This window comes from Nansenia antarctica, assembly GCF_963989245.1.
Source record: "Nansenia antarctica genome assembly, chromosome: 1".
NCBI classification, from domain to species: Eukaryota; Metazoa; Chordata; class Actinopteri; order Argentiniformes; family Microstomatidae; genus Nansenia; species Nansenia antarctica.
This window is the reverse complement of record NC_137674.1, coordinates 94,459,027-94,473,148: the sequence shown is the minus strand read 5'-3', so window position 1 is coordinate 94,473,148 and position 14,122 is coordinate 94,459,027. Positions and strand designations below refer to the sequence as shown.

At 41.5% G+C, this 14,122-nt stretch overlaps 1 protein-coding gene across 1 annotated transcript in view; it reads right to left on the bottom strand.

The window, feature by feature from the left end:
* Window positions 1–6,226: 6,226 nt before the first annotated feature.
* The window catches only part of xxylt1 (xyloside xylosyltransferase 1), a gene marked incomplete at its 5' end in the record, with an annotated part of 36,325 nt that continues 28,429 nt past the window's right edge, over window positions 6,227–14,122 (bottom strand). The window contains one exon of the mRNA XM_080540871.1: window positions 6,227–6,667. Coding sequence (XP_080396997.1) covers window positions 6,271–6,667 — 397 coding nt within the window. The 3' untranslated portion in view covers window positions 6,227–6,270. The remainder of the gene's footprint in view (window positions 6,668–14,122) is intronic.

Below are 14,122 nucleotides of genomic sequence, written 5' to 3'. Positions count from 1 at the left end.
AGATCTTTGAAAGAGAGAAAGGGCTTGATTTTTGCAATTATTCGTAGCTGAAAGAAACTGTCTTTCACTACTGTATTAATCTGCTTGTCAAACTTAAAGGCGGGGTCGAATGTCACACCAAGGTTTTTGACATGGGGTTTGACAAGAGGGGCCATATTGCTGAGGCTGTTGGTGATCAGATTGGTGGAGTCGGGGGGGGCCCGAATAGGACCACTTCAGTTTTGGTTTCATTTAGCTGTAGGAAGTTTGGGCCATCCAACACTTGATGTCCTCAAGGCAGTCCATGAAACTGTTAAGGTTGCAGTGGTCATTTTGTTTCAGGGGGAGGTAAAGTTGCGTGTCGTCTGCAATGGAAAGACATTTTGTATTTTTTGATGATTTGGCCAAGGGGAGAATAGAATGGGACCTAGGAAGTAAGTAAACTAAAAACTGTTTATTCCGGAACTGATTATTTAATGCATATACATCTAAGAATAAACGAGACAGAGAACATTTATGAAATATGTAAGAAAAATGTATGAAAGAGAACCTTTCAATCCAAATGCCAGTCATTATTCTGCATGGATGAATCATACCTCTTTGACAAGCAGCTTGTGAAATCTAGCCTAAACAATGTTAGTTTGTAGTAGAGCCACTGTGACTGCAGTTTGGGAGGTGGAAACTGCAAGCGTGGGAGGGATGAAAAAGATGACAGATATAGATCATGTCTATTTCTCAATGGACACACACGCATGTATACACACACACACACTCACTGTCTCTCACTCTTGCATCTTCAGTGAATATGTATACAGTACCTCCAGAAATGAGGCAACAGAGGTATATAAACTCAAACAAAACAAGCCGCTAGACTAGAGGATCAGTCTTACTGTATCTGATAGACTAACCGCCAACTCTGTCCCAAAGGACCAGACTCAGGCATACAGTGCTGCTTGAAAGTATGTGAACCCCTTGTGCAATTATAGATTTCTTTAGTTTTTACCATGAAATCTTTATTTAATCAGAACCAGCATGTTTTATCTGACATAACAGGTTTAAATTGACCAATTCCATATGTTGGTTTAAACTGAATCAAGCGTGTAGTAGAAAAGCTAAATTATAAAGAAATTAGTGCAGGTGCAAAAATAAGCGAACCTCTTCAGTCAATAGCTTGTGGCACCTCCATTAGCAGCGATATCTTGGAGTAAACATCTTGTATAGCCACTAATCAGTCTCTGACATCTGTTTTGAGATATTTTTGTCCACTCCTTCTTACAGAAAAAGTGCACAATCCAGTCAATATGAGAGCAAATGAACAATGATAACAACACAACACAACAACCAAATTCCACAGAGCCAAGAACAAAAGAGGCACAACATACAAAGGAAAGTTCTTACATTTACAAGTACATGAAAACGACTTTGGCTCTATAATCAGAAAACACTACAGATGACTTCTCTCTTCCTGGTGTGGTGCTTTCCTTCAGCAGTGCTCAGAGTTCTGGAGTAGCTAAGCTTAGCCGCAGCGCCTCACTCTGAAGACAGGTTTGGGGCGGCTGTGGCGCAGGAGGTAGAGTTTCCGTCTAATGATCGCAAGGTTGGTAGATCGGTGGTTCGAGCTACCAGCTGGCCACATGTCGAAGTGTCCTTGGGCAAGACACTGAACCCCAAATTGCTCCCAGTGTGCGGGCCGGCGCCTTGCATGGTAGCTTGCCGCCATTGGTGTGTGAATGGGTGAATGAGAGGCCATTGTAAAGTGCTTTGGATAAAGGCGCTATATAAATGCAGTCCATTTACAGGTTTGTTAAGCCTCATTATGTAATAACTGCACATTATGTAATAAAATCCCCAAATGTAATAAAAAGTCACTTTCAATAGTAATAACACCGCATTATGTAATAATCTGCAGATTATGTAATAAATCGCCTAAACGCAAAATGTAATAACGTTTGCCTTAGTGCAGGTTATTACAACATGCGGCGGATGCACTTTTTTGTAACACAATTGAAAAAATGGAAATGTAATAAATATATTTGACCATGAAAAGCATTTTCAGATATGATTCCTCTCCTGAGCATGGGAAATTGTTTGATATTTTTAGATTTTTGGCCAAAAAGTGTATTTTAATTTTATGGAACACTGATGTAATTCCTACTGAACAGCTATGGTTCACCCAGATAATGTCTGTGTTGCCCTTGGAGAGACTTAAATATGACCTGCAGGATAAGATGGATGTGTTTTCTGAAGTGTGGTCCCCCTTCATATCTTTTATGGAAGAGAATCCATGACGTTATTTGAGATCCACTTTTTTATTTTTCTCTAGCTTGCATTTATCTTTTAGATATAGGAACTCTTATCTAACTCTTAACTCTTATTATTAACGTGGTTGTTGATGGTGGTAATGCCCCCCCCCTTCCCTCATTGCACACACATTTTTGTTTATTGGCACATGAAACCTTTAGCTTTATTTTTGTCTCCTTGTTGTGGTTTATTGTCTTGTCAGTTTACTGTTGTTTTGTCTTTTAATTACTTTATTTTTCATACTTTCTACTTTATGGAGATATTTGTTTTTCCTTAATGTCTGTCCTTGTTGTGACGTCTAGATGTTTGTTGTTTGAAAATTTACCAAAATAAATAATAATAATTTTAAAAAAGCATTTTAATTCTCCAACATAGAAAAAATGTTGTGTTGAAACTAAATTGTATTTCTATCGACCACTTCTATGCTGATTTGGTTGCTTTCTTCTCAAGTTATGAAGCCCCCAATGGCAATTTGCTTGTTTAGGAGACATTCTGAAGACCCGATAACTCATTCCTTCAGGGGATCATAATTATTATTGTTATAAAAATGCCTTGTCTGGCAATTAACATTATGCACATTTTCAAAGCATTTAAATGTACTGAGTGCTTGTTACTTTTTAAAAATCATAGCCAGGGCTGAAAGTGAATTGAAGTTTTTGCAGGTAGCCCAACTATACTACAATACAAAAGTAGAGTCTGCACACTGCTAGAAGACTGCTCCCAGCAGATTAACCCTAACCCAATCCAAGGAATGGCTCAAAAGAAAGAAATGGAGAGTTCTGGAATGGCCAAGTCAAAGCCTGGATCTTAATCCTATTGAGATACTGTGGGAAAAACCTTCTCCCAGTCGATGTCAGAGACTGGTAGACTGTTAGGTAACGTCTAATTGAGGTTATTTCAGCCAAAGGGGACAATACCAGCTATTAGGGCATGGTGTGTCCTAACTTTTTTCCTCAGTAGGAATTGGCATCTGTGTTCATGTTTTGTGAAATAAATGATAACAAAGTTACATTTTCATTGTTTTTGGTTCAATTACATCACCGTCTATAGATATTGTTTGAAAGAAGATCAAATATTTCTTAAAAAAGAACATATTTCATGGGGTGTCCTAATTTTTTCCCATGACTGTCTATGTATGTATGCGTTGCATACACTGCTCAAAGAAATGAAGGGAACATTTCAAGGATATGCCTCCCCAGGCCATCACTGACACGCCAAACCGGTCATGCTGGATAATGTTGCAGGCAGCATAACGTTCACCACAGCGTCTCCAGACTCTTTCATGTCTGTCTCATGTGCTCAGTGTGAACCTGCTCTCATCTATGAAGAGAACTGGGCGCCAATGGCCAACCTGCCAATTCTGGTGTTCTCTGGAAAATGCCAATCGAGCTGCTCAGTGCTGGGCTGTGAGCACAAGCTGCACTAGAGTACGGCAGGTCCTCATGGAGTCTGTTTCTGACAGTTTGGTCAGAAACATGCACAGAAGTTTGGAAACTTGCACAAAGGCTACGGCGTAGATTGACGTGCACCTCTCCAAAAATGTAACTACGCGGCAGTTTCTACGCAACCGTAAGCACAGTGATTGGTCCGCTTGGTAGCACATGATTCCGATATGATTCCGACTCTCTCGTCGGCCAAAATGCGGAAGCCATGACAGAAATGTCATTTACTTTTTCTGTAATTACTTATTAATTAAGATTTGAAAAATTATGATAACCATCGTATTATCTTAGTTTAATGACATTTCAATGCATCATAGAACTTTTATTTACAACAAGCATAACAACAAAAAAATCACTATTATGCCGCTTTGAGTACACCGTTCCAACAGAGCGCCCTATGGAAGCGTCAGGCACAGCCTTCCTATAAGAAGCGCGATTCACATTTACGAGATGTACAATCCTGTTTATTTAGAAATAAATTATTAGTTACAGGGAGCCCCATGGCTGTTCGTTGGGTTTAAATTATATTTATGATAGACATATTTAATGTAAAGTTATCTATAACAACTGTGATTGGTCCGCTTGGTAGCGTCACATTCCGACTCTCTCGTAAATGCGGAAGTCATGACAGAAATGTCATTTACTTTTTCTGTAATTACTTATTAATAAAGATTTGAAAAATTATGATAACCATCTTATTATCTTAGTTTACTGTAATTTCAATGCATTATAGACATTTCCTTTACAACAAGCATAACAAAAATACGTTTTTTGATCGCTATTATGCCGCTATGAGTACACCGACCAACGCGACACGGTCCGCGGACCAAACGTAGAACTATAAACTTGGAGAGCCCACACGTAGGCTACGGCAGAGACGCGCGTAAATTCCACGCAGAAGCATAAATCGGGCTTATGTGTTTGAGCAGTGTGTGTGTGTGTGTGTGTATGTCATTTTGGAATCAATATCTTTTTATAGGGTCTCTGATTTGCATAGGAATCAAATACACACTGTGTGGATCAGGTTGTCATTATAAATTGAGCAAATGGAGAGGAACAAAACTGCTCAGGAATGCGATCCTGAGGCCTGGAGAGAAAAGTTGTAGGTCTTTGATTTCAACTCATGAACAATTTGAGCAAAAACAAAAGTGCTGCGTTTACATTTTTGTTCAGTGTATTTTCTTATGCCTAAACTATGGATTCCCGTCTTATAACAGAAAAGTATGACAATTATCTGGTATTTTCATGTGGATATCAAATACCGGTAGGGCTTCTGCGTAACTTCAGATCAATATAATATTGCTAATATTAATTAATTTGCAATTTCACATGGTTAACTTTAGGATAACACATATTTTTTGGCAGCTTTGAACAAGACAGTACTAATCATGTACAGCAATCATCATCAGAAACTACACAATTCAGTAATTCCTAGATGTAAACCAAGCCAGTGACGGTCCCCACTTTACAGCCAAAGAAAGAGACGGAGAGCTGGAGAAAGATGAGACTGCGGTCCTCTGTACCACTCATAACAACACATGTCCTGACCTTCCATCTGAAGAGGTTCAGGAAATGACTTCAGTAGTGAAGGGTGAATACTCGGGTACTTTCACTGAACAGCTCATGCTCCATCTGCTACAGCTTATAAAACACATGATGAAAAAATTACTTTATTGCAGCTTATTCTTACTACATATCCAACACAAACATTAAGTTGTTGTATTATTTCAGTTTAGAGGGAACATTCAACTTAAAGTGGAATTTTACCCTGTAACCCAGCGGATTTGTTCTTTTTTTTTTCATTCATAGACACACAAAAAATGCATTATCTCGCCTAGAATGCCGCTTGTTCAGTTAAAATTCCCCCATTTGAGTTATTTCCTACTCAACTCCTTTTCCCTCCCACACAAGGTCCTTCTGTTGAACAGCGTTAGAGCTATCGTGTTCTGCTCTCTGGAAATCACTGGCATAGCAGGGTTAGAGTGCAAAAACGTTTTAACACTATTTTTTCTTTACACAGACCTCTCGTTTCCAGAGCTATGATGCAGCTCTGCACGCAAAATGATGACGGCTTGAGACGGTATGCATCGCGGATTGACCAGAAACACACATGAGCGTGGATTTTAATTGGGTAATGAGGAACAATGAACTTTTCCTTTAAGGAAAGTTATATTTGCTGGTGTAGAATTGACATATTTTCTCATGCACTCTCCAATACAGATTGAACCCAAAGTCAGTTAATATTCTAAATAAGTGAACAGAGAGAATGAGCAAAGCATCTCTGTCCATTTCACAGGCTTAGGTCCCTGAATCCTCCAGAGTAAGACGTGTTGCAATGCCCTTTTCTTTGGCCAGCGAGAGGCTGCAGCTGCACACCTGACCAGCAGGGGGCTTTAGGATTGGGAAGGAGGCTTTACAGTAGCAGGTGGGGGCGGGACACCCAAGTAAACAAACCAACGTATGCTATGACCCTCCAGTGGATCCGGGGGGGTGTCCGAAGCCACCCTTTCGGGTGACTTTCGGGTCACACCCTAGTCGGGTCTACTACTCAGTCAGCCGGTATAGGCGTGTTGCAGTTGCCATGATAGATATACACTGGTCCGCTGCAGCGGTAGTAGAGCTGAAACACCTCCCCGTATCCATGTTCCCTCCACCAGGTGCACAGCTGACGGTTCCAGCCGCATGCCAGCACGTGGAAGAGCTCCGGGTGCTCCATGCCGATCATGGTGAAGAAGTCCTGGTCCCCCAGATGGCCCCTAAAGTGGTATTGGTCGGCCAGTCGGGCCACGTTGCCAGGCTCCAGCAGCTGGTTGTAGAGGGCAGAGTCCCGCATCGCTGCCAGGTCCAGTAGCATCACCCCACTGTTGAAGCCTGGCAGGCCATCTGGAGGCGGCTCTCCGACCCGGGTCCCATGGTTCTCCTTGCGGTACTGCCAGAAGGTGTGTCTGCAGTAACAGGGATCGGGGGGGAGTGGAGAGAAAGACAGATATGAACCACTAACTGGTAGGTTGGCACTTTTGTATCTGCATTTAAAGTCTATGTAACCTCACTTTTGTTAGAGACTCTGTAAGAGACGTTTTTCCCAACTTAGTTTGCACTTAGTAGTACTTTTTTTTCTTTTTCATTCTTAAATTCTTCTTCTTAATCTATTTTGCTTTCAATTGTATTTGTGAATATGTTGGCTATCAATGCAGCAGTGTCTGTCATTATTCTGCTTGGTTTTATAATCACAGGAAATAGGCTGTTGCCGTACATTGAATTGATAAAAGTCTGTTGTCCTTGTTTCCACGTGGGTTTAACAAATCAATATTAAAAATCACCACATACAATTTTCACCTTTTTGTCATTCCATTTGTCAAACATACCAGTTAGTTTATCCTTGAGACAATTGACTATCATCTCCAAGCACACCTCATGCATATGGACTACCTTAAGCTCACAGCAACTTTACTACTTGAACTATCTTTTTATTACTACACTGAACAAAAATATAAACGCAACACTTTTGTTTTTGCTCCAATTTTTCACGAGTTGAAATCAAAGATCTAAGAGTTTTTTTTGCACCTGGTCTGTTACAATTAATCTACAAGTGATTGAAAGCAAACCTGAACACTAAATGCTACAAAAGTTAAACATGACACCTGTCTGCACATTTTAAAGCAAGGTTTCTTTTTATTTAGTTTTTAAATGATAAAAAAGGAAAAGGGCCCTGTGCAAAAGTTTGGGAATCCTTTTGGATTATTCTGTTACCTTTTGAGAAGATGATTACTAAGGCCCAGACCAAGCTGATTTACTTGTTAGGGCTTCAATGAGTCAGGTGAATATAATTCCAGGGTTGAACTATATATTCTGAAGTAACTCCATGCCTTCTAAAGTATCTGACTGCGGTGGCTATTGTGTCTGGTGTTAGAAACCATGGGTTCATCTAAACAGTAACTGTTGTCCAAGGATGTCAGAATCAAGATAGTTCACTTCCACCATCAAGGAGAAGGCTACAAAAAACTCTCGCAACGTTTCAAACTACCAATTTCCACTGTCATAACCATCATCAGAAAATGGAAAATAAATGGAACAATTGAAGTGAAGGCAGGATCTGGAAGACCAACAAAACGTTCAGATAGAATGGCCTGAGATCTGGTGAGAAATGCTCAGAAGAACCCACACATCACTGCAAAAGAGCTGCAAAAAAGAGTAGCAGACACCGGTCTAGTTGTTCACAGGACAACAATACAGTGTATCTTAAACTAATATACTGCTACACTACATCAGAAACATAGTACTAGTTGTCCCTCCTATTCTTCTCAACACAGTGGATATTCTCCCTGCCCCTTTATTTGGTAAACAGCTGAGGGATGGGGCTGGAGAAATGTAACCACTCTCAAATACATATACAATTACATTGTACATTTTTGTGTCTTTTTTATTATTACTACTCAATCTTTTCAGTTTGTAAAGCTTCTTTGAGTGTCTAGAAAAGCGCTATACAAGTCTAATGTATTATTATTATTATTATTGTTTACAAACAATGGAGGAAAACAAGCTTATATTTGGGGTTCCGGAGAGAAAAGACAGTTGACCTAAGATCATTTGGCATTTATAAATGACATGAATCATGAATCAATAGATATTAATAATTTAAAAGGAAAACAAAATGCATACCAATCTCAGATTGACCCTTTAAGTTTAAACGATAGGGAGAGAGAAGAAGAGTCAGGGGGTTGGCTGATTCAGTGGAGCACAGTGTTCAAGTGACACGTCAATAGAGATGCAGACACAGTGGATCTGATTATATGACAAGGGATTTTTTTTTCAATGTAATCTAAGGCCCAAGCCCATTTCTTATTTTTACTGCTACCCCTCTTTTTCGAGTGCCCCCCCCGCTTTTTGACTTGCCCCTCGGAACAGTTACAAGGGGTAGTGGTTGAAATCTTCCCCAATGAAATGGGACAACCCTTCAAGACCCTGATACATCATCAGTAGTATCATCATAGAAAAGCATGGACACTCGCGTGTCATTCACAACTGATTCGATCAAACAGTCATCAAATAAAAAACAACAATGCTTCATTACCAGGCCACTTCATGACAGAATAGCGGTGCTCTCTAGGCTAGCAACCGTGCTCCTACCCGGCCAGTCGGCACTGATATATTATAGGAGAGGAGCGGTAAACAAATGCAACAACTTCAGTGCCTCATATGCCATATGTCATCAAAGGGAAATGCGACATGGAGAAATGGACTGTCATGCACAAATCAGCCTTAAAACAATGTTGCAACTTTAGCTAGTTAGCTAGAGACATCAGCATACTAGCAATTTTTTTGTTATGCTTGTTATAAAGAAAAGGTCTATAATACATTGAAACAATAAACTAAGATAAAACGATGGTTATCATAATTTTTTTAATCTTTATTAACGAAGAAAATTGTTGGTTTCTTTTGCTGTTTGTTGATGATTCGTAGTGGGCCTCTGAAAAGACTATTTGGAGGGCCATGTAGCCCTAACCCTCTATCCCAACAAGAATCGGGACACCCTACTCCCTAGGTGTGAACGCGCAAAACACAGGGGTAGGGCTAAGTGGTAGGGGCAAAGGGTGTATTGGGATTGGGCCTAAGAGTACTTTATTGTCCATTAGACATGGAAACGTAAAGATTAGCTTATGTCCATCTGCATCCCACTAAACAGACCCAGCATTCACACCCACAGTCTCCTGAACCTGCTTGTGGTGGACTTGTAGACCTCTGGTGAAATGTCTCATTCAGATGAGTGTGTTTGGGCTGGTCCCAGTCAGTAGAGTGGGAGCAGGGCAGATCTGTTTCAAGCCAAGGCTGCTGAATAAACAGCATTACGCACAAAACAGGAAGAGAGGCGGTCCAGGAGCCAGATGGAACCGCCCGAGGCTACTGCCAACTCAGCAGGCCACTCTGCGAACACACTGCTAACCCAATGCACCTACTGTACAGAACTGAACATCACCATAGATGTGTATGCTGTAACCTACTGTACATCACCATAGATGTGTATGTAACCTACTGTACATCACCATAGATGTGTATGTAACCTACTGTACAGAACTGAACATCACCATAGATGTGTATGCTGTAACCTGTTGATGTTACTTTACTGTACATAGAGTATCCATAACAACGTATACAGTATGTCAGCTCATCATTGTCGAATGAGATTAGTCTCGAGGGAATCATCATGGTATATGTAAGGTGATCAGTAGTTGGCTATAACTAAAGAGCCAAGCCTTAACCACTTGCCTGTCTATGGCAGCCTCTAGACCTCTCCTGGCTAACCTCTACAGTAGCCTCGTGGCTAACCACAGGAAGTTCTGATGTGATGAGCCTTTATCACTGCTCTGCTCTTGCTGAGGAATGTGAGACCAACAGCCTGGTTGTCTGCCTGTCCATACTGTATGTTTGCTCAGCTGCGATTACCTTCAGGGCCCAGACTGTGACCTGGGACTCTCCACCACCTCACCTCCTCTCTAACAGTCACTGGGCCTCATCCTCCACCTTGTGACAAGGGTCTGGTTAAAAAGTCATCAAGTCCTCATGGTCATTTTTCAGTGTTTCCAGGTTATGATTGTTAAGCTTTCAAATGATGTGTCATACATTGAAATCTGACATTAGTTGAAGAAGATATGCTTATTTGAATGTTGGTCCACCTTCAAACCAAATAGTGGAGAAACACGCTCTAAATCAAAACAGAGGCAAAACAGCTGCTAATAGCTTGCGCTAAAACGGAACTTCGCTACGGACATCTAACTGCATGTTTAGCACATCACAACATGATAGAACATCAACATGCTAAAAACATACTAAAGTACACATAATTAGATGATCACACAACAGTCTTGTATAATGTCCCAATGTCAATTGTCATTGTTGTTTGGCCTTCGCTTTGGGATGGGAGAATGTTGCATCATGGTATCATTGTGCTGACCACACAAAGCCAACCATGCTCTTCAGCTATTCAGAGGATGGTATAAAGAGAAGACTATGAAAACACAGGGAAGGTGAAACACAGTGCTTCCCTTCGACCCTTTCCCCACTTATCCTTTCTTTCCCTCCCCACCTCCATCTTTCAGTCCTTCCGTCTACAAAAGAAGCTTTGTGGACAGACGTTCAGAGGAGCTGAATCCCAAGGATATATTTGGAATCTGATGTCAGGAGTAGACAACTAAGCTTGCCCAACAACTCCCCGACAACTGCTGTAAAGAGAGGAGCAGCAAAGTGAGGGAAGGACTCCAAAACAAAGCTTTTATCCAAGTGCTCCAGACTGCAATTTAGAAAAACTGCCTCCATCATTTGGTGAATCAATCTCAGAAGAAAGAGGTGGAGGTGGGGGACTTGAGCTGAAAGCTACCCAGGTAGACAGGCAAGGGATTACTGCGTTACTGTGCTTTGAAGCTCACAGATCAATCTGCTATTTTCACATGCTTTTATTTTTCCACTCAGGATTTATGATTTAGAGGCTATAAGAGACATTTCAAATAAATAGGGATTTTTTGGGGGGGGGGTGTAAGTGTTTTTTGTGTGTGTAACAGCTACACCAAGAACAGCAAAGGCTTGAAACAAACACAACTATTCAAATTAGGCTAACTGTGGCTGAAATGCTTCAGAGAAACCGAGTGATAAGATGTAGAGAAGAAGACAGCAATGTTGCCAGGGTTGCCAGATGGGGCGAGTACCCGCCAAATGGGTTACTTTGGAAAAAAAGCATTTGGGCGGTTGGGCTGGATACATTCTAAAAAGTAACCATATACAATGTGCAGTTTTTTGTTTGTTTACAAACATCATTGGCAACAGACATACAGTTTAGGGGCAGGAGATGGCCACCTGCCCAATAGTAATTAGGGGTTGGGGGCGGGTTGCCCTGCCTTGGCCTATCAGTTGTAGTGGTGTGTCACAGGTTTTCAACTGTTCCTGCCAGTTGCTGCTACTGCCAGTTGCTTTGAAATTGTAGGTAGAAAATAACATTAGTCACCATGCCAAAGTGGGGGAAAATACAAAAAGATATACCGAAAGGAGTGGGAAAGTGACTCAACTCTCAGAAATTGGATTGCACCTGTCGTGGAAGATGACTCAAAGGCCTGTTACAACATATGTAATAGCAGCGCAAATCAGAGCGCAATTGAATGACCTGAAAGACCATGCCGCCACAAAGAAACACAAGTCCCGCTGTGTACCAAGCGTCCAAAGGTTTGCTGTACCGGTGGCAAAAGATGGGTAATATACCATACAAGATGACCAGAAATGCTGTGAACTCAGGATAGCAACCTACATTGCCAATTGTCATATGTCAATAATACAAGGAAACATGTCGAATTTTTTGGGGCAGGATTATTTTTGCACCTCTTGCTAATAATAGAAAGCACTTTCTGTGGCTCAGTCCAGACCCTACAGACCCTGAGAGAGGAGGCGCAGTGCTCTGGGCCGAACCTCGGCAGCTTTCTGTGGCACAATGTTCTCCTCAGAAAAGTACAAAGTGCTTTGCTTCATGTGCTGGCTGGCGAGCAGCCAATGCAGGGAGATTTTTTTACAGCACTAAACATGAGAGTACTGTGAGAACCGGCAGACAGACAGACAAGCAGGCAGGCAGGCAGACAAAAACTATAGGTCAGCCTTCTGGAGCTCTTTTAAGTATGAAATACTCATACAAAAAATGCACTACTTAAAACATGTGGGGGGGTGAAAGATGAACGTATTAGTACTGTCTAGAGATCTAGAGATGAGCAGGGTCAGTAAACACTTCAGTCAGCAATTTCACTTAAGATACAGATTACCATTTACAGCCACCTCAGCTCTGAGCCGAAAGCGTAAGTGGAATTTATGAGCAGCCATTACATTCTAAATGCTCATTCATTAGGCTTGTCCCCCTGATGCACATAAACATGAGCTTCAGTGGGAGGATAGCGATGAGGAGGATGAGGAGGAGGCTGTGGCCTCCTACTGTAAGTGCTTCCTCTCTCCACAGCCCAGCCAGGTCTTATGGGACTGACAGCTTTCCTCGGTCACGGTAGATTTTATTGCTGTTCTATAAATACACCACTATAAGCTCAAACGTACTGGTTCACATAGCTCCCATTGTACAGCCCCATCATTCAAACTAGGAATGGCGGCCTAATAGCCGATCCATCTCCCTTAAGTAAAGTCAGGCAGAGGGGTTACGTGCGCTGAGCCACATATTTGGGCCACTGTGATCAGCTATGCTAGGGCAACATTTACACAGCCTTTTCTCTCTCCACACAGCTGTTTTGACAGTTATGTTGAAAAGGAAGGCATCATACAGACGGAGGACAAAATGTCTTAGTGCTGTAGTGGAGAAGCCAGTGCTGAGCCTGGACCAGGGTGAGGAGGAGTGAGCTACAATGGGGGGGAATATACAGTATGGTCATGCCTGGATAAAATTCCATGATGGAAGCAGAGTCATCTGTCTACAAGGTATAGGTGTAACGGAGTTGAGATAGGTAAACTCACTCCTCAAGTTCAAATACCCCTACCCATGCAGTCCAATAGCTAGCGCTACTGTTTGCAACAACTTGACGTCTGTTTCATCGGTGCCTGTGATCCAGATACGCAGTTGGGCTCAGCTCAATGGCTGGGCTTGCTGTGGTGTTGTGTCATGGTGAGGCCTGTGACTCACTGCCTACATAATAAATGGTAAAAAACTCAAAACGCATTCTCCTTTCTAGAAACTAGTGGAAGAGAGAGCTTGATCCAAATACATCCCAAGAAAGTTGAAGATAAGAGAGTTCAGAAGGAACTGTTTAAAGGAAGGGCAGTGTGGCTTAATGTACCAAGACACATGTTTAAAATTACCAGAACATTTCACCTCTTGCTTCTCCCCTCATGTCAAATACCAGACTGGTGTTTTCATCCCAAATTCCAAAAGCAAACAGAGAAACCTGGATTGAGTTTGTCAATATGACCTACACATGACCTATCCAGATCTGGGGGGTGTTGTCTTTATCAGACATGTCTTTCGGTTCTTAAAGGGGCATATAGGATTCAAATAACAACAAACTCATCACCCCACCACTTTTTTGGTAAACAGCTGAGGGATGGGGCTGGAGAAATGTACCCCCCTCTCAAAATGATTGAGAGAGCTTTGGATGCAATGAGACCATCAATGAGATCAATATACTAGTTTCAACCATATTTTGAACCTATTTTTGTGCTTTGTTAACACACACACACCTATATTTTGGGTTCTGATGGGTAAGACAGTTGCCCATGAGGCATTCATCAAGTGATATTCTTTAAGAGGGTATGGTTACACTGTATATCATACATTTTAAAGCCCAAACATGTACAAACCAGTTCCAGATTGCCCCTTTAAAGAGTAGTTCGACGATAAAAACTTGCACAATGCAGCCCTGCCTTTGTCCCCT